Source organism: Scardinius erythrophthalmus (genome assembly GCF_964197995.2).
Source record: "Scardinius erythrophthalmus genome assembly, chromosome: 11".
Classification (NCBI taxonomy): Eukaryota; Metazoa; Chordata; class Actinopteri; order Cypriniformes; family Leuciscidae; genus Scardinius; species Scardinius erythrophthalmus.
In genome coordinates this window covers 41,931,052-41,952,698 of record NC_138231.1, presented here as the reverse complement: position 1 = coordinate 41,952,698, position 21,647 = coordinate 41,931,052, and the positions used below count along the sequence as shown (strand labels likewise).

General features: G+C 37.9%; 1 protein-coding gene across 1 annotated transcript; it reads left to right on the top strand.

Annotated features, from left to right (window-relative positions):
* Positions 1–541: 541 nt before the first annotated feature.
* prkg3 (protein kinase cGMP-dependent 3) lies at positions 542–18,776 on the top strand (the record flags this gene model as incomplete). Its single annotated transcript, XM_081378097.1, has 21 exons — positions 542–662; positions 2,899–2,961; positions 3,266–3,374; positions 3,482–3,648; positions 3,903–4,016; positions 4,114–4,219; positions 4,393–4,462; positions 4,875–4,946; positions 5,295–5,383; positions 5,502–5,567; positions 5,674–5,721; positions 6,425–6,466; positions 7,187–7,298; positions 7,411–7,547; positions 11,701–11,790; positions 12,146–12,287; positions 14,689–14,852; positions 17,804–17,920; positions 18,130–18,192; positions 18,362–18,437; positions 18,690–18,776. The coding sequence occupies exons 1-21, from the start codon at positions 575–577 to the stop codon at positions 18,774–18,776; spliced, it is 2,022 nt and encodes a 673-aa protein (XP_081234223.1). The 5' UTR covers positions 542–574.
* Between the last annotated feature and the right edge of the window lie 2,871 nt (positions 18,777–21,647).

Below are 21,647 nucleotides of genomic sequence, written 5' to 3'. Positions count from 1 at the left end.
TCATGCACTATACTATTGTTAATGTCACATAAAATCTACAGTAGTATGTTAACTGATAGTCTGTTGTGCTATTAAGCACAAAAGGCAATTTGTGGATTTTATCATGTGAAGATGAGGATCCACAGTGTCAGATCCAGTCTGAATGGCTCAAACAACTGTGTGAGACAGATAGAAATTTCAGATGGAACCAGACAGCACCATATTGTCTTCCAGATCCGGCCCACATCTGGTACACGTGGATTCCACGCGGCCCAGATGTGGGCCGGATCTGGGCCGACACTATGTTGTTGTCTGAGAAGTACGTTTTAAATCACTAATAAAGAGTAACGGTAAAATTCATCATACTGTTTGTCAGCGCAATAATGCTACATTATTATTGCTTTTAAACTGTTTTAAAATTTGAATTCACTAAACCTTTTTATAAATGCTGTGATGATGATCATTCATTCATTTTAAAGGCTGGTTCAATAAATCAGTATTTTAATTTTTTTAATATTGCAGTTACATATTAACTCTTTTTCCTGCTCTTTGTTAGTGTCATGCTGCTCTAGTAGAGGTAAATCTCATCAGGCCAATGGAAGCACAACTCAAGAAAATCCGACAAATGCTGGAGAAAGAATGCCAGCTCAACCAGGAACTCCTGAACCAGAACCAGGAGCTGAGTAAGACCACTATATCATAACATGAATGATGAATGCTTTTTCTCATTTTTGAGTACATGGTATGTGATGGTGATTAATTTCAATGCACACTAGAATATTGTACACTGTTAGACCTTACCGGTTTTTTTTACAGTAAAATACTGGCAACACTGTTGCCAGTAAAATACTGTTAATTGTACAGTTCTTTACTGTAATCTAGTTTGTTTCTGTAAAAATGCACTAAATTCTAGCTAATTCAAGTTAACTAATTTCACTTGCAGAAACCGACTGCCTTAAATTGACCAACTGTCATTTAAATGTATTATCTAAAATTTATAATGCATCAATAATGTGAGCAAAGCATTACTGTCAACTTCAATTTCATTTGAGACCACTAACAAACTATTGAACATAAAGAGATTTCCTCTGGACCAGCAATTACACAGTCACCGCCTGTTAAATAAAGCAACATGCAGCAAATCATCAATGTTTGTAGATCTTCTCCTGGACTGAAGCACAGGCTCTACTCTTCTGCACAATGGTGACCCAAAAAAATACATTTTACAGTAAACTACTGGCAGCAGTGTTGCCAGTATAAAACAGTTTTATAACTTACAGTTTATTACTGTTAAAATACATTTTGTGGGTGTGTCTTTTTATCTTACACAGTTAACCCTTTCAACCCCACAGGAAAATCCACACTACAAAGAGTAAAAGTAACATTGAGACAGTGTTGCAGTGAGATAATTAAGGGAATGTGTAAGTGATTGTTGAGCATTAGTGATGAACACCTGCTGTTAGAACAGAAAATAGAGAAACACAAGACCTACAACTGACTTCCAGCCATTACACATTATTACACTCATGCATCTACAGAAGTTGTTATTAAGATGTTTAATTGAAAATGTTTGGTTTGAAGTTACCATTATAGAGATCAGTGCGTGCTTTAGTTGGGATGCAGATGCTAAAATATTCATTTTTCTTTTGCTACTGTGTTTTTTGCAAGTCACACTTGTGCGTACACAGTTTATGAATGATTGTGGTTATAATGCTTATGGTGACAAATTCATCATATTGCCGGTTCATTCACTAAGGAATTAATTCTTATTCATTCAGAGTTTTTTCCTCGATCAAAAGTGTTACATTAGCACTACTGTGAAACTACAGCAATAAATTACTATGACTCATTATGACTATGACTCATTATTTTTTTAACACATCATGCATAACCAAAAAAAAAAAAAAAACAGAGCTACACTATGTTTTAGAAACACAGAGATATCACAATTTAGCACATTAATCTCGACAATGGTGGCAATATATATATATTTTTTTTTATTCATGCAGTAGTGCATGCTGGGAGTTTTATATTATCCTGGAACCCAGCATGCATTGCTACATGAAACTTTTCACCATTGTTGAGATTCATGTGCTGATTGTTGATATCTGTGTGTGTCTGAGTCAAGCAGGAGTAAAATAAAATTTAATGCACTATAAGATTGTTATTTTCATAATTACAGAAATATTGACTTCATTTTGTAGATACACAGATTTATGATATATATGACACCCATAATTTCAATGAATATATACAAGTCAATACTGATAATCAGATAATCCAAGATGACTGTGACATCATCACAAAAGAATAAAAACACCTGTTCATCTTCCTCTTGGCTTTTTCTTGCCATAACAAATGTGTTTTATAAACTCACTGTTACAGCAGCCAGAGAGAGATGAATGGTAAGAAGTTAAGAGACAAGACCAACTAAAGCAAATACTGATCTCCATCATGGTGACAACAAACTTTATTATTAACTAAATCTCTGTTAATTCTCAACAAGAACTTTTGTACATGTATGAAAGAAATAATCGTAAACTGTTTTCACACTCAGTGGCTGGAAGTCAGTTGTAGTTCTTGTGTTTTTCTTTTTTCTGTTCTTGTTTCTCTATCCTTCAGTGATTCTGCTTATCAGGTGTTCATCAGTGTCTCAATTCACTCACTTCTTTTCATTCACTCTGTCAATGGGACTATATTAGTGAACTAACTAATGTAGGGAATAGTGAATGAGGGTATAGGGTGTGATTGGGAAAACAGCCTCTGAGTGTCGACTTTGAGCACTGTTAATTCACAGTATATTCCTGTAGGCTAGTTTTGTTTTCTACGGTATATTACTGTTTTAATGGAAAATGGTATGATACTGTCTGAATTACGCCTTTTTTTACAGCAAGGGCTAACAGTGTATTGTAATTACAGAGAGACAGCTTGAACAGAAAGAGGGACTTATACAAGTGCTGAAGGGACGACTGGATGAGCTCGGTAAGACAGAACAGACTAATGGGTTTAACTGCGTCCCCTTTCATCTGCTTCCTTACAATTAATAAAATATGAACAATTAATTATAACATATATCATATGTTATAATTGAACAAAATGATGAAGCGTTTTGCTTGAAGCCAGCACGATTCATATATCAATTTCGATTTGGACGACTGGGTCACATATTGCGTAATTAAAAAAAAAAAACATGGAAGAACTAACATTCACAATATTATAAATGTATAAAATAAAAACATTTTACACATTAAGATATGTTTATTTGACACCTAATGTTGTCTGCCAGATTGCGATGAAATGCCTGAGGTTCGACAGAGTCGGGCAGCTGTCATGGCCCCGGAGCAAGTACCAGAAGTCCTGGAAATCACGGCCAATAGAGTGAAGAAAACTGCCAGGTAACTTTATACACATGCTAATCAAGAACTCTGTGAGTCTAATTCAACACCAGTCTTAAAATAAACTAACCTCAAATGTTACGTCATGCTCTGTGTGTGTGTGTCAGCGAGGCAGCTCAGATCGTAAAGGCCTTTGGGAAGAACGACTTTCTCCGTCGTCTGGATGAGGAGCAGATCAGTATGATGGTGGAACTGATGAAGGTTCTGGACTGTGGTCCTGGGGATGTCATCATCAGAGAGGGCACAGAAGGAGACAGCATGTACATTGTCGCTGGTGAGTGTGTGTAAGGAGAGATGACTGAATGCCAAGTTAAGTGTCGCTGAATTCAGAAATGCTTACTAACAGACTGCCCTTTCTATTTCTGCCATATAAAGACATGGTAAAAATCAATTTTTAATTGTTTAACTATATTTTTTTACTGCATTAAAAATCTTGTACAAGTGTATTGCAGTACAATTCTTGAAAACGACATCTCGTTTAAATACTGTTTGACAGTCGATGAGCCTAAATTCCTTTTTTCATTCTAGCGGGGGAGCTGAGGGTCACTCAGGCTGGACGTGTACTGCGAACTTTGAGCTCTGGCGATATGTTTGGGGAACTGGCCATTCTATACAACTGTAAACGCACAGCATCTGTCAAAGGTGAGTGATCAATCTGGAGTGATGGCTGAACATGAGTGATGTGGGTTACCCCCTACTGATGTGGTAAATACGTGCTTTTATACTCTTTTACCCACAGCCGTCACTGCAGTAAAGTTATGGTGTATCGAGAGACAAACATATCGAAGCATCATGACCAACAAATCCAAGATGAAACGAGAGCAACTCATGGGCTTCTTGAAAACGTAAGACATTCTGGGGTCACTTTAACACATTCTGCGTAACAAATTCTGGCTTGCATTTAGCCTGGTAAAATATTAGATGCTTTGCATGTTGCTTTGAATCTTCACTGTTTGTATATTGTTCATCATGTGTATCCGTCTATTATTGCTGAGTAAATTATAATTGTTTCCACCAGGGCGCGCACTTTGAAGGCCCTGAATGATGTGCAGCTGTCAAAGATCATTGATTCCATGGAGGAAGTCAGTGTGATTTTACTTTTATAAATTGTAAATAGACTCATTATTGTTATAATAAGGAAATATTGTAAATTAAGGATGCCTCAAGTATTCTTGGAGAAAATATACCAGACTCAGACCTACAGGCACTTGCTGACCAAAGACCTTAAAAAAATATCTCGAGACATCACTAGGATTTTGTTGTTTGCAGTAGTTTTCAAACTATTGACTTAGAGATGGGAAATTGGTCAATGAGGCGTCACCCTCATTTTATCAGTACTATGAAAGTGTATTTTAGAGTAGTCAGAAGTATGTTTAGTAACAGGTGACGTTTGAATTAAAGGTAAAATTGTCTTTTGTTTTGTTTATCAGGAATATTTTCTTCCAAGCATGACATGATGACTCAATGTACTATCCATGTTTGTTCCCCTGTAAGGTGAAGTATCAGAACAACGAGATCATTGTCCGAGAAGGAGCAGAGGGCAATACTTTTTACATCATTCTAAAAGGAGAGGTAAAAGAAACGTATTAAAACATTACTCAGTTGCTCTCTTATCTCAGGATACTTTTATTCCTGAACATCCTCTGCAACACTGATTACATTATTTACATGTTTTATTTCTTTACACATGCATATGACTTAGGAGTGCCTGCATTTAATAAGGGTTTAATCTTAATGTGTGCTTTTACACAGAAATGAAACCTTATCTAATCTATACATGAAACTTTGCACATTTCTCAACCATATTATAAAAGATGCCACAGAATGGTCTGTGTTTGTATTAAACATCATTTTAAATTATCTTAAAAGAAATCTTACTTTTAAAAAAAACTAGTCATAATTTTGTTCATTTCACATTAGGTATCAGTGACGAAAAAAGTGAACGGACAGCAGAAAATAATTCGTAAGATGGGAGAGGGGGAACATTTTGGAGAACTGGCTCTTATACGGTAACCATAGTCACTGTTACTTAGTGACAACATCATTAGCACTGTATCAGGACTAAATATTTGTTCTGTCTGGTTTAAACGTAAAATTCAACCAAATCTTCTATTGTGTATAATCCAGAGAGATCCTCAGGACAGCCACATGTACAGCGGTTGGAGTTGTCACTTGCTTTTCCATTGATAAAGAGTGAGTTTGATGTCAGTGATGACAATATTACTTCACTTAATTTGTATATAATGCCTATGATTTAGGATTTGTTTAAAATTTTTATATTGTCCTTAATTTCTCACAGAATTTTTGAGGAGACCATTCCATTTGAAAGTCTTGAGCTCCATGACGAGTGAGTTTTCCTGCTTTGTGACTTCTATATTTGTAAATATATTCAGGCTAGTCTTCTGCTTAATCACTTGTAACATGTAGTGCATTTTTCCCCCTACTTGTAATCAAGAGGAAAAGCAGGTCCTTTTTGATTGTGGAGTCGAGACTGTGTTCACTTTACTGAAATACAGATACGCCTGCTGGTTTTGTGCAGGTCTAAAATAACTGATAGCGATAGTACCAAAATAAATATAATTTGCTAAATAAACACAAAATAAATGAAGTGAGAAAAGGCAGTGCCTCCACATCACTGTGATCGGCTGATTAGTCTGCCATTGTTTACAAATCTGCATGCAGGTCAGACTGGTGGAAATGAATGGACTTGGTCTCCGTGTCTGCAAGATTCAGGGCACCTGTGGTGCTATTTGTAGGGGAGAGAAATTATTTTGTCCATAAACCAATTTTTGCACAAAATGATTCATAAGCAGAAAGCATTTCTTCGCTAGCTGTCTAACTAGTAAGTGTAACATATTTGACAGGCGGTAGAAACATTTTGTGCTATTCCTGACCTGTTTACAGGTGGCTCATTATCAACATTTAGTGTGCATTCAGTTCTCCAACCAGCTTTTTTGCTAAAAATATTCCTTTTTTTTTGTGTTTTGCATCATTGGTATTGGTTATTTTCATGCTGAAAAATATTTATTGATCACAAAATGTTTTTGTAGTGTTGATTCACTGGAGGATGATGAAAAGCCAGAGAAAGTTGGGTAAGATATTTTGTTAATAATTCAAATTGGACAGAGAACAATTTCAAAGTCATATATTAAGCTTGTTTCACATACAATACTGGTCAATTGTTTGGGATCAACATTTTTTTTTTTTTTGGCTGCATTCCATTTGTTAAAATTGATTTCTATTCCAAATAAATGCTGCTCTTCAGATTTTCTCTTCTTCAAAGAAAATTGATAAGACACTGCATTGTGGTTTTCAGATGTTCCAGGTTTCCAGGCACAGCCATTTTTAAAGGGTAACTCTCGCCAAAATTGAACCTAGGCTCTTTTTGTTAATATACCCGAGTCAAATTTTCTTTTCAAAGTTTCTTGAGCAGCAAAGCATCATAGTAGAATGATTTCTGAAAGATCATGTGACACTGAAGACTGGAGTAATGATGCTGAAAACTTAAACTAACCCAAATTCAAACTATTAGGAAAATGATGTTCTATAGACTGTATTTCTTTACTATTAATATTTAATTGGCATTAATGTATAATATTTATACATATTAGTTCAATATATAACATCTTTTTAAAGCCTTTCATTAATCTGAGTTTGAATGAATCTAGTTTTTCCTATACACATACTGCAGGAATTATTGTGATCTGCCGGTCTACTGCTAAATAAAGCCTTTAAAATAAGTTAGAATATGAATTATACATAATGTAGTAATTTCTGTTGAATATATGTATTATGTGTATTGCTGTCTCCAGGCCAGAAACATCTCTAAAGCTGAAAGAGCTCGTCCCTGTACTGTACCAGGAGGGAAGTTATCAAGGAGAGCCGGTCACTCTTGGTGTTGGGGGATTTGGAAAAGTGGAACTGGTATGAGAGGAGAGTCATTCTGAATTAAAAACACTGTTTAGTCCATCCAGACTATAGTAATGTTGTTCTGATTTGACCTCCTGAAATACTAATATATTTGCTTGTTTACTAGGTAACTACCTTGCAGCACAGAAAATACTTTGCTATGAAGAAGATCAGTAAAAAGCATATTGTTGCAAAGAAGCAGGAAAGACACATTATTTTAGAAAAGAAAATTCTTCAGGCAATCCGATGTGACTTCATTGTCAGGTTGGTGCTGCTATCTACATAACTGATAATCATACATATTTTTTCAAACCATTCGAAAATTGTTCACATACAGTTGTAATTGAAATTATTCAACCCCCATTGCAAATCAGGTTTATTGACAAAATTGACAGACTGTTTACAATGAACAAATCAGCAAAACAGGGAAAAAGCTGAATGATTTATTTGAACTTTCAAATTCAAACTTTCAGAATTGATTTGAAAATTAGTGTGAGCCCTGTGCTTGATGTTTTTCTGCTAATTTCTTTACTGCGGGTTGCAGAGATGTTAGTTTCAGCCGTAGTGCGCCTGAGGCATGCAAGTCCAAGCGATTGCGGTACTTACACTGCATGTGGATGACCTGGCTGAATCCCTGCTCAACGAGATATGTAGTTGGAAAAGCAAGAATCAATTCAAATTGTTAAAATATGCTATTATAAACTCGTAGGGGCAACAAATAAACTTCCTACTCTCTGAAATGGGCTGTAATTGGACAGTAAAAACGACTGTAGGCTATACGGTCATTAAAGCGGTAATGTTATTAATTACAAATTACAATTAATTTGGTTTGTCATGATTAATTTGTCTTCATGATCATAAAAAAAAATCTTCTAACAAGAATAGACACATATGAACAATTCAATTATTACTGTATTATTTTGAACTATCTTGAAACTATCCAAGTAGCGTTTCTCGCTCAGATGTGACGGCGGAATTAATACATTACCAAAATGTGATTACAGAATACATTTAAATTATCCATCAAATTGTCATTTTCTCCTTGCAGTCTTGCGAGTTAACAATAATGCATGACCAGTAAATTACTTGGTGAACAAAGAAAACATTTTGGCATTAGGCATTAGTTAATGCCTAAAATTTTTAAAGTTTTACTGTAATGGCTTTCCAATGCCGTTGCCGTTGATAATAGGAGTAAGCAAGTTTAGAACGCGTCCATGCAAACGGATGTAGATTCAAACAAATGTCTTTCTTTATTACTTGTGCTCCATTAAAGGAGAACTCCGGTCAATTTTAACATTGAGCTCATTTTTTGTAAATTTGGAGTGCTGTCAATACAGAGAACAACGACAAAAATCGGTGTTGCCTACACCGAGTTATTCTATTTTTAAAATTTGCACCCTGTTGACTTCAATGGGGCAAGCTTTAAACCTGCTTTTAGCCTCTTAACATCCTTGATGTGTCATTACAAGTGCACAGGTCATGTGAGTGATTCCTTCGGAGTGAACGCGTGTGAATCTGACTGCAGTAGATGTGAAAGATATTAATCAAAATGATAATAATTCAGCCAGCGCTCATACCTGAATTTACATCCTGTTTTCGGTCGAAGTCCATAGTAATCGATTGTCGAGTTCACAATCTAGTCTCAGCCTCAGACGTCACGCCCACGGAACGTTGGCTAAACGTCTGATGCATATGGCACACTTTTCTGGAAACACTTCAGGAGTTTCGAAGTCACGACCTGATTGGTTGAATTCTACAGGATGTCCGCGAGACGTGTGTGTCGCGTTCTTTAACGGTCCGTCTGAAAACAAATGCCGTGACGCCAAAACCCCTCGTGGAAGAAGAAAGCCGTTGTGTTTACAACTGAGACAAATGAGCGCTTACCAGGATCAACTAAACGCTGGATTTTCAAAAGTATGTTAAGTTTGCGGCTCCATTGTTGCAGTAAACTTGCACAACGTCCTTGAATGAATAATTTATTAAATGCACGCTGGTCTGTTATTGTAGGGACATCGACATTATATTGGCACGCCCCTAAACATGACGCGGAACAAAGCGAACTGTGATTGGTTGCGTTATATGTCAGTCAAACGTCCTCTTGGCCAAGAAAAGCTGCGATAGAGTCCAGACCTTCTGCCGTCAGTCTGAAGGTCTGGCTACGCGAGACTACCTATGATCACGCGCGTGAACTCGACAATCGATTACTATGGACTTCGGCCGAAAACAGGAAGAAAATACAGGTATGTGCGCTGGCTGAAATAACATCATTTTTATCCATATCTTTCACATCTACTGCAGTCAGATTCACTCGTGTTCACTCAGAAGGAATCACTCACATTGGCTGTGCACTTGTAATGACACATCAAGGATGTTAAGAGGCTAAAAGCAGGTTTAAAACTTGCCCCATTGAAGTCAACAGGGTGCAAATTTTAAAAAGAGGATAACACGGTGTAGGCAACACCGATTTTTGTCATTGTTCTCTGTATTGACAGCACTCCAAATTTACAAAAAAAATGAGCTCAATGTTAAAATTGAGCGGAGTTCTCCTTTAAACATGATCTCAAAATTTCTTGTGGCCTTTCCTTGTTCACACGTACACACAAAGTCATACCTTATAGACAGCATAAAACTAAAACCCACCTTGCGAGCTACTCTGCCATAGCCTGGTTCTACCAGACTCTCGTACATTTCATTTGTACAGAGAGTCTGGCCTCGCTCCATTGAGAAACGTTTACTTCCTTGTAGGCGGGTTCTCTGTTAAAGTTCAAAACTATTGGATCTGCCCAGAGTCACTCAGGATCTGCCATAGCCAATCGCTAACGTGTGGTCGTCCGAATGATCAGAGGATTATGTTTAGAATAAGATGTCTGTCTTTTATAAAGTTTATAAAGCGACGAGAATACTTTTTGTGCGCAAAAAAAAAAAAAAAACGACTTTATTCCACTATTCATTTCCTTCTCTCTGTTCCTCGAGTCTTGATAAAGCAGCGCGTCTGTGTGTTGTGCGTCACACGTAGGCTCACTATTGGCCGACGCTAGTCATGTGTGTGATCACATGAACGTCATCGTTCTCAGCCACTCCCTCTATTCGCTGATTGGTCCTACAAAAAATTTGTTTCTGGAAACCTAAGAATATACAGCAGTCCCAGACGTAGTACTGAAGGAAAATGAAATTGAGCGGAAGTACGTAGGAGGGCGGAGCCAGGCTAACTCTGCCATGGGGTCAAAAAACTGTGTGCTTCCCAATTACCAACACACACACTTGTTGCTCAGGTGCTCTAATTATACACAGCCACAGCACCACCCAGTGGACAAAAACTTTAGCATCCAGCAAATGGCTCCTACATTTACCTTATAAATAGAATTTAGTTTAATAATATTAAAATTCATTGCCGGAGTGAATGGGAACATGATTTATTGAAGAATTGTTATTAAGTGGTTCTTAAGTCAATACTTTTTAAATGGCTTGTCAACTTTCCATTCCTCCGCTGTGTGATTCTAGTCAGCGCTGGATGCTAGCCACCACCGGATTGTTGTCAGCGCGAAACACATTTTTGAGCATGTGAATGCTGATTCTTGTCAGCGCTGAATTCTAGTCAGTGCTTGAGTCTATGACTGGAAAAATAATAGAGTCGTTGCAAAAGAAACGATACATAGCTTACATGTCGCATTAAACTGGCAGATTTTAGAATGTTGTTGGCATTACATGTAATTCACAAGTAATTACATGTTTAATCTTGTCTTGCCTGGATCTTTGGTGTAAACTCGTGAACACCTGAACGCCCCCCTTTCAAAAATCTTGCTTCCAATGTCCCCCGTTGTTCTCTGAACGCCCCCGTTGAGCTCCACTATCCTAAGAGAAAACATCATGCCGTCAGTAAGGAAGCTGAAGCTTGGGTGTCATTGGACCTTCCAACTGGACAATGATCCCAAGCATACCTCAAATTCCACCAAAGCTTGGTTTCAGAAGAAGTTCTGGAAGATTCTACAGTCATCACAGTCACCTGACTTGAACCCCATAGAAATTCTCTATGGAGATTATACCTCAAACTGGAGGCCATTGCTCATGAGGAATGGGCTGAGGTTCCTCAGAAACGCTGCCAGAAGCTGCTGCCTGGTTATACATCTCGTTTGCAGCAGATCATAACAACAAAAGGGTGTTCTACTAAGTACTAAAGATGCTTGCCATGAAGAGGTTGAATAATTTTGAGACTGCAGAAGTCAGTAAAAGTTGCATTTAAGTTAAATTTGGGAAAACCAGAAACATTAGCTGTGTTGAGCTATTTCAATTGCTTTTGTTTGATTTGTTCATTGCAAACAGCTGAAAGTCTGTACATTTTGCCAATTAAACCTGATTTGCAATGTGGGTTGAATAATTTCTGTATAACCTTCTGTCTGACTTTTCTCCTCTTGTTCAGGCTGCATGCTGCCTTCAAAGATTCTCGCTACATCTATATGATAATGGAGTTTTGCCCGGGTGGGGAAATCTGGACCAAGCTAAAAGAAGCGTAAGATATTCATGAGTTTGTAGAGTTTGATTAGGAAAGCATGCCTATTAAGCCTACTTTTGTTCTATTTCTGTATTGCATATAAACTAGCAGGAACACCGTAGCAACAGCATAATGCATTAACAACCACTCACAACATCTTGGATAACGCATAGCAACACCCTGGTGAATAACCACAATAACCACCTTGGAATCAGCTTTCTTGCTCATTTTGCTTGAATAATATGGTACACTTTAGAATCCATTTCCAGTCTCTCTCTAATGACTGACTGCGTTTATTTAAAGCTAATATCACAATTCCTAATTAGTGCTGTTTGAATGTGTGAATGTGGGTGTATTTGTTGTCATGTTGCAGAGGACGCTTTCAGGAAAATATAGCTGTGTTTATAACAGCCTGTGTGGTTGAAGCCTTTGCATACCTCCATAACAAAGGCATCCTGTATCGAGACCTGAAGCCAGAAAACCTCATGCTGGACTCCAAAGGATATGTGAAATTGGTAAAACAAATTATCTGTTTTTATACTTTTCACAAATAGATAAACTACAGGCATTTACATTTATAAGCTGCTAATAGATAGATTTTAACAAGATATATTTCAAGATTTACCATCTAGGATGGATGCCCAAACATTACACAGGGCATCTGAATTCACTGAGGAGTTTGGTGATACACATATTGTTCTTGCTTCCTTCTTTACAGCACATGCCAAATTTGTGGAATGTGAATGTTAGTGCAAGTTATCTCTTTGAATTCCTCCAATCTCTGTCATAGAGAACTGTAACTCCTTTTTAGAGTTGCTATAAGTGACAAATTTGAAACTGTCTTTAAAAAATAACATGTATCTAAGACAAATTCCAAGGCATCCACTAAAAGCTGGAATACCCTACATTACTTTTAAAATCAGAGCAGATTGTATACATCATACACTTGCAGACTTTGTAGTTACAGAGAAAAATGCACTTAACAATGTTCTTAAGAATGTTCTTAGAAGATGCATGACACATTTAAACTATATGTCTACTAAAATAGGCTCAAAATATCAAACATGTTTGGTATCCTCTTGATGGAGTCATGGTCTGAAGTTTAAAAAATCTGAGCCTGTGCCCATTATATACAACGTGATTTTCTGTGAAATTTGCCAACACTATCTGCTCAAAATCTGCAGTCTGGCTCTGACTTTCAGCAACTAGTGTCGACTCTTCCAGACTGTAAATCGTGGAAAAAATCTGGGCAAAAGTTGTGTAGTGTATTCCAGCCTTAAACGTGAACTATGCAGGATTTCTGTTACTGTTTGTAAACACAACGTTCAAACCTGGCCCCTTCTCACAGGCGAAACACCGCCAGAAGAACAAGCCCTCTCCCCTGATATGATATCAGCACACGCAGCCCAACCAACTATGTTTTGCAAATATTGTGTTTATCATGCATAAATAGCATTTTATGTGCAGCCTACATGAAAGAACAGATCTATTAGAACATATCTGTATTAGACATGCGAGTTTTAGCCATCTTCAATCTAGCTTGCTAATAATTACAGTATGTGTCATCATAAAAACGTAATTACAATGCCCAATAATCTAACTCGAGTTAAAGATATCAGACAGTCAGTAAGGCAATAAGCAACATAAGTGAATTGTTTTTGTGTCGAAACTTACTGAGCTTCTTAAGCTTCCGACACAGGTTGTCAGTTTGTTTTGATTTATGTTCTTGTCTGTGTTTGGTTAATCTGTTAATTAGTTCAGTCTTTCTCCACACCCTGCCGGTTTGTTTCCACGTTTACTGATTTGATTTGAGTTTCAGTTCAGGTGTGTCTCGTTGGTCTCGTGTTCGTGCTCATGTTCCCGAGATTAGAGATGGGAAACCGAGGCTTTCTGAAGCATGAGGCTTTCATCAAATTGTGCCTAAAAAAGGTTCATTACTCAAAGCTTTTAACACAATGCGGATTAGCGACATCTGGTGGTCAGACTTGTTTTCTCCACCATATCTAACAAATCACCGCAGAGCAGAAAAAGCATGTGACCAAACAAAGCATCAGAAGTCTGTGAGTGACATACAAGTGTGGGATCGATACAGTTCAGATCTAATCTCATCTAAATTAATTTGTGCTAATGAGACCACAACTCCTGTCATGTGTAGCCTGGTCAACAGATTCACATATTGATCAATAATATAAAAATATACGTGTGTGATATACAAGTATGTGATCATAATTATAGTAATTGTAATTATAAAACAAATTGGGGTGTTCTGTTTTAAAAAAATATAAATTATGTTATAGGGAAGTGTAGTGTTAAATAATTTAAATAATGCCTCCCCCACCCCCGACCTTCCGATACTGCATGACGTTCGAAGCTTCAAACGTCATCAAACACGTGGTATTGTCATTTCGATACAAGCATCGGTACAGTGTGTGATACAATAGTGCTTTGAAAACTGCGTTGGAGCATCGGAGCCCCGGTCTCAACCGTCCCATCACTACCCGAGATTCTGTTTTGTGAAGTTTTGAGCTTGTTTCCAAATAAAGCTGCTGCACTTAGATCCTGTTTCATCTCTGCTGCAACCACCTTGTAACAGTATGAGTCTATTTCCCCCCGAAAATCCTGCATAGTGCACTTTTAAGGTGATGAAAGTGGAAAAAATACTGTATCAATATGCCAAAAAACTGGCCATCCATCAAAACTGAGTGTCAAGACAAGAATGCCAATAAGAAACTTTTACTTTTACTACAAGCAACACTTTTCATACAATAATTTAATTTTTACTTTATACAAATTAAACAGAGTTGAGAGTGAATATTCTGTTAATATGTGACAAACACTGCCAGAAAAAAATGTTGTAACAGTCAAGTACAGTGAAGTTTACTTTTATCTTATTTTCTTGTATTCTTTTGATTTCAGATTGATTTTGGTTTTGCAAAAGAGCTTTCTCGGGGTGAAAAGACATACTCGTTTTGCGGTACTCCTGAGTATATTTCTCCAGAGATCATTCAGAACCAAGGCCATGACTTTGCTGCTGACTTCTGGTCACTTGGTGTTCTAATCTATGAGCTACTCGTGGGCAGGTATAAAGTTTTCTCATATATTGTTTTCTGCATGCCTCAAGAGTAAAGCCGGGCGTACTCGGTACGCTTTTTTTTTTCTGTCTTACGAGCATGCAGGCTATTTTTTTTTCTCTCAGGAGAAATCATATGGAAATAACTGATGCTCGTATGGTCGTGGCTTGAGGAGTTACGAGCCGAGCATAGTATGTTATGAGCACCTCCCGACCTACCAACAATTTTTAAACATGTTGTCCCAATTTTGACCAGTGTATAGGTATTTTTTTATCTGAAGCTCCAGTCTCCATGTTTAGCCTAAAAGCTCCCCAGTCAACACTTTGATCTCACAGTGATCTCTCCATATGAGCACAATGTGAGGTCACAGTGAGCTAAAAGTGTAACCACAATGTGAGGTCACCCCAGCAAGAAATGTTATTGGACGTGGACTCCAAATTTTTGGTTGAAAATTAAAATAGGGTTGACGTCTAAACATTTGATGTCAGACTCAAACGTCATTAAACAATTACTTATTACTTATTATTAACCAGATTTACTTCTGTCATATGTGTACAAAAGTCCTTATTGAGATTAACAGTGGTTTAGATGTTGATGATTTATTGAAATTACTAGTTTGGTTTGATGTCACCATTATGGTGATCAGTGTTTGCTTTAGTTGTGCAGTTTGACTCTTGATGTTTTAATGTTTGTTTTTCTCTGGCTGATGTAACTGTATGTTATGGCAAGAACAGTCAGAGAAAATGTGATCAGATGATGTCAGCTACTTGATAATTATGCAATCATCATGTAGTGTTCTGATCAGCTGATCTCTTCTAGACCGTCATGAGTGTTATTACTTTTGTATAATTGACTATAGTAATGTTTCTACAGCATAACATCCAACAGTGTTTAAATAAGAAAATCTGTATAATAATTAAAAAAAACTAAACATTTTGAACTGCTGTTTCACTTAGACACACTCAAACCTCAAGAATCAGCGCGTGAATCTCAATAACGGTGACATGCTTCATGCTGCAATGTATTCTGGGAGCCACTGATGAGTTTTGTATGATGTCTCAATGAAGGAGTTTAAAACTTATTGTACACAGATTCTGTTTTTTTATATTAAATAATCCAGATTTTCTGATTCAAATGCTGCAGGATCTCATGCTTTAGAAATCCTGGATTGTTATGATCAACTAAAGCAAACACTGACCTCCACAGTGGTGACCAAACCAAACTATTACCTTCACAAACTTCTTTTAAGAGGTTCAGTCCTGTGTCTGCTGGGAAACTTTATAAGACTATTAGGGGATAATGTTCTACTGTATCAATGTTATCACTAAACATGTTTAAAATGTTTTTAGAGAGTGTTATCCTACCTTTTAGGAGAACATTCTTGTAACAAAAAATAAAATTAGCTACAGAAAACATTACAAGAACAACATAATGCTCTCAAAACATAACATTTCTAGCTGGGATGAGCTCATATTGCTGTGAGGTTACACTTTTAGCTCACTGTGATCTCACATTGCTGACGTTGTGACCACACGGTGAGATCACTGTGAGATCAAAGTGTTGACTGGGTCATGCGACCGCCACCGACGGGGTATGGGGGTTTACAAACAATAACTTTTAGGGCCCTATCATACACCTGGCACCCAGGTGTATGTTACAGGCTTTTCCCAAATCACGGAAGTGACCTCGACGTCCGGGTTAGCAGTAGCATGAGCCGTCAGGCAAGTGTTAATTGTTATTAACTCCTGATGTACTTTCAAACTTTCCAATGCCTCGTTTTATTAGTACAGAACCTATTTGTACTACTGTAGAAGTTTGGTGCCATTTTGGGCATTATTAGTGGAGTAATTTACAAGATACAACCTTGGATCCATTAGCGCCTGCACTAAGCCATTCGGCTGATATCTCTAAATAAGCTCTAACTTTAATAATGTTCGACCAAGTGAAAAAAGCTTCTGGGGGTGTTTGGCTCGAGGTCATGGTGCAAAGGTTGAAATTACTCCGAACCATCCCTTTAAAGAGCGCGTTAGTAATATGCGCCTATAGGCGGGTCCACAACTCGCGTAAACTTTATCTCGTAGATGGTCTGCTTGCGCAATTTAACCTAGCGCACGAGCAGATCCGTTTCCTCACTAGAGAAGCGTTCACTTTTTCCGCATATAAATAGTGAATCCGCCATGGCGCGAGCGCAACAGGCTTTTAAAGGGAATGGTAGATGAGACTCTGATTGGTTTATTGCACGTAACGCCTAAAACATACCCATTACTCATTAAGAGAATAGGGACAACCCTTTTAGACCATACGCCAGGTGACCCATATTTCCCGTCGTTAAACTAGCAAAAGTGGATTTAGACGGCCCTGTTTTCACACCCTATAAGTGTGCTTGCACTGTGCGCTTTAGACCATGCGCTTAGATTGTTAAAATAGGGCCCTTAGACTTAGTAAATCAATTTGGACACAGTGGACAAGGTGGAGCTAATCCAGCCAGTCACATTGCAGATATTATATACGGAAAAGTCACTTGTGTGAATTTCTTGCTTGCATTTATTTGCTTGAACTTTTTTCCCCCCGCTTTTAGTCGGGACTGCCACTTGACCACAGACAAAGGACAATGTCTGCAGACACAAACACCACCACACTTCTAGTGGACCATAATGCCTTGTAGTTTGTGCACCTCGTCAACGTTGTGTTGTGTAGTTTGCACACCACAGCAATTCAGTTAGTCTTACAGTCCTGTACTGTGAGCTTGCCCTAATTTGATCAGCTCATACAGTATTTAAAAATGTGTCCTATCAAGTTTGCACTTTTTTTTTTCTCATGAAAATCTTTAAATCAGGGCCCATAAGACTTTCTGGGTGAAAATGAATAAATTATTCCTTTTATGCGTGTTTAAATCAGAGTTTCTCTTGTTTAGGGCAAATTTAATTACTTGTAATAATATAGTTTTATTTGTCCTAAAGCCCACCGTTCTCCAGTTCAGAGCCTCAGAAGATCTATGCCAAGATCTTGGATGGTGTGCTTAATTTCCCTTTATATATGGGGGAAGGTGCCAAATCTCTCATCACTAAATTGTGCAGGTAATTACAGAAACTATTACAAAATCTCTGGCTTGTTTTTACATGTGGTGAATTTATTTGGCGCAGTTTGTGATTTGTTTTCTATATGAGAAGTAATGAAATGTCTTTTATCCCAGTTTATTTTATTTGAACGTCACCATTTTTTAAACAGTTTTTTAGGTATTTACATTGCTAATTTTCAGTTTATGTGTTATTTAAATGTCTTGCAGGCCACGTCCTGGACTGCGTTTGGGCAACACGAAAAATGGAATCAAAGATGTCAGAAATCACAGGTGACCTTAATGAATGTGTATTGCGCTTAGTTCAGATTAATATTTTCAATTAATACAAATATTTTCATATCCCACAATTACAATTTAGGTGTATGTGCTAGGCTTTTGTGTAGCATTTGTACTGTTTCTATTGTTATTAATGACAAATTTTCCCTCAATTATATCTCAGGTGGTTTAACAGCATTAACTGGCATAGATTAAGAATGGGACAACTGGAAGCACCGACTGTACGACTCATAAGAAAGGTCACATTTTAACTTAAATCATATTCTTTACACAGATCATCTGACACAATGTAAAAAAATCTTTAGCAAGAATGTTTCTCTTTAGTACAAAGCTCAAAATATATTTTCAGTTATGAGTGAAGGCCAATGGGCAAATTTGAAAATCAGGTTTCAGATGCTTTTTAAACTGTTTTAGGATGAAACTCAGATCCATCTACAACATACAGTAAGCTTCAAAGTAACAAATTGTGTCTGTGGGTTTTTGGTTTTCAGGGTCCCTGCTATATAAACTTTGACCGCTATCCCTATGATAAGACTCAAGCAGAGGAGGAGTTTTCAGACTGGGATTGTGATTTCTGAACATCAGCCAAGTCTTGAGGTCTCTGACTGTGCTGACTCAAGTTATAAACTCTAAAGTATACTCAGGGTTTAATATTCTTATCAGTATATGTTAAAGGAAGATTAGAACAGTAATTTTATGACTCTTACCATACAATATGATTGAACTTTAGAGTCTTTCACAGACTGAAGTTAAAATTAAAATTATTTTAATTTTCCACTACAGGAAATTCTGGATGAATTTTGAGTCAGCAAAATTTCAAATCTCCTGCTTTTTTTTTTTTTTTTTTTTTACTATTTTGAACACAGAAGTTTTATTCTTAAATTATTTCAGATATTGTGATGATTGGAAGACCTGCAATTTATAAGGGTCTAGTTTCTTGAAGTTTCACACTTAAAAATTAACATTTTAAAAGTACATCTTCTTATTTTTCAATTTAATGTGAGAAGCTACTGACAAATCCAAATGGAAGGTACAAATCCTGGACTTCAGAGATCATATTTGTTCCCTTTCAATAACTGTACCTTTAAAAAAATACATGCACATGTAAGACCATTATGCCACTCTGGTTCAGATTTATTGGTTGGTTAATAAATAACAATGTGAATTTATAATTAAATACTAATTACTTTACTTTATTTTGAATGTACCGAAATGTATATATATATATATATTAATGTGACTTGGCAGGATGTTAAGAATTTTTATTTTACATTTTTTTGCAACCTGATAAATATTTTTTAATTCAAATGACTGCGATTGTGGTTTTGTGATATTATTGTTAAGGTATTATAATAAAGAATTATAGTGACAACATATAATGGAAATAGTAATTGAAAGACTGCAAAATGCCTTCTTAAAAGCACTGAAAAGCAGCATTTCTGCTGCAGTTATGGAACAAATAAACTTTTTTTCTGTGCTGATGCCTCTAAGGAATAATGTTTGAAATCTGTAAGAAACCAAATCAAATTAAGTCAAATTTATTTGTATAGCGCTTTTCCCAATACACGTTGTTTCAAGGCAGCTTTACATAAAGTTATATTGTTTGTCTAAAATGGCTGAGTGATTTAGAATAAAGCAAGTTTGAGATATGAAGATAGATAGATATGACAATCTGTCTATTATGCTGTATTTATTGTTCCTTTTCAGTCAGTCATGTTCAACATTTCGTCAGAACGACTGAAGAATTGGGATCTCGCCTGAGAGCCCAATCAACTTCGAGTGTAAGCTAAACAAGCCAATCCACATTGGCGTGCACGATTTGCATCATGCACTCCGCCCTGCAAAGCGGGTAGATAAGGAAGAGCGCATGCAATCACACATTCCAGCTTTCGCTTCTGAGGCGAGTAGTTGTTGTTCTGCTCTGCAATCATCAACGAGTGTGCTACGAGTTGAGAGAAGCTCTTCATTCGCTGTTGTTGTGACAGCGCTGCATTGGTGTTCGCAATCTAAAAGTGCATTTCCTGCTGTTTCTACAGCTTCTAAAATAACTCTTTTGCACACTATTTTATTTCCCTAAAAGAGCAAGCAAGGGGTGTGACACTGCATCTTTTTAAGGATGTTGCACACCGGTCGTGACTCTTCTTTCTCCGGAAAGCTTGAGTTCCCTCTTCTGTTGACCAGCCACCACTTGTGTGTAAAAGCACAGCCGCAGGTCTGCTTGACCCTATGGGAGATCGAGAATCTCTCAGCGAGAGCTTATAAGCTGGGCAAAATCCCTGTGGAACTCCCGCTCCTCTCTGGACGGGACACGGAGGACTTAAGTGGTATACCCCAGGAAGTGGTAGACACAATCACTTCCGCTAGAGCCCCCTCTACAAGGTGCACTTATGCTTTGAAGTGGAGCCTGCTTGTTGATTGGTGTTCTTCTCACCGAGAAGACTCCTGGAAATGCCCGATCAGAGTCATACTTTCTTTTCAGCCTGAATATATTAATTAACCGTGTTTGTTCATTGGCCAGACTCTCACGTAATCCTAGACCCTGGCCCGGATACGTGCCCAAGGTTCCCACCACTCCCTTAAAAGACCAGGTGGTGATCCTGCAAGCGCTACCCCTGGAGGAGGCAGACCCAGCCCTTGCTTTGCTCTGTCCCATCAGTGATTTGCGCCTGTAAGTGGACCGAACGCAGAGCTTCAGGACCTAAGACCAGCTCATTGTCTGCTATGGAGGCCAGCAGAAGGAAAAGGCTGTCTCTAAGCAGAGGTTGGCCCACTGGATAGTGGATGCCTTCGTCTTGGCGTACCAGGCCCAAGGCGAGCTGTGCCCTTTTGGGATGAGGAGTGTTGCTTCCTGGGCGCTGTCGCATGGCGCCTCACTGGCAGACATCTAGAGAGCTGCGGGCTGGGCGACACCACCTAACAAGTTTGCTAGATTTTATAATCTCTGTGTAGAGCCTGTGTCCTCCCGTGTACTCTCCACCAGAAGCAAGTAGTCGGGATGGCCCCGCTATGTATTGACTTCCCTCTAACTAGGCCGGAGATACCCCAGAGACCATCTATATGTTACATTGCCCTCTTGGTCAGTCCGTATGTGTAATCTCCACATGTTACCTCCCTACAGACAGGATGTGGTCTCCGTAGCATTCCTTTCCACTTGGAAAAGGCTCGCTTTCCAGTGATATCCAATAGTCTCACTGTATGGGTCAGAAGGAAAAGCGGTGATCGACCTTCTCTGCGTAAAGCCCTGTCCCATCTTCCACCCAGTAGGTACAGGGTGATCAAGTAGCTTACGTGGAGCGCTGGGAGGGGCAACAATAGTGGTGGTGATAGGGAACGATTGGGTTACTATTGTAACCAATGGAGACATTACGTCCCATTGCCACAATTGCTGCACCACCGCTAAGCGGCCGAGTCACCAGCTCGGCACCTCAGCACAAACTTTAAAGTGCAAT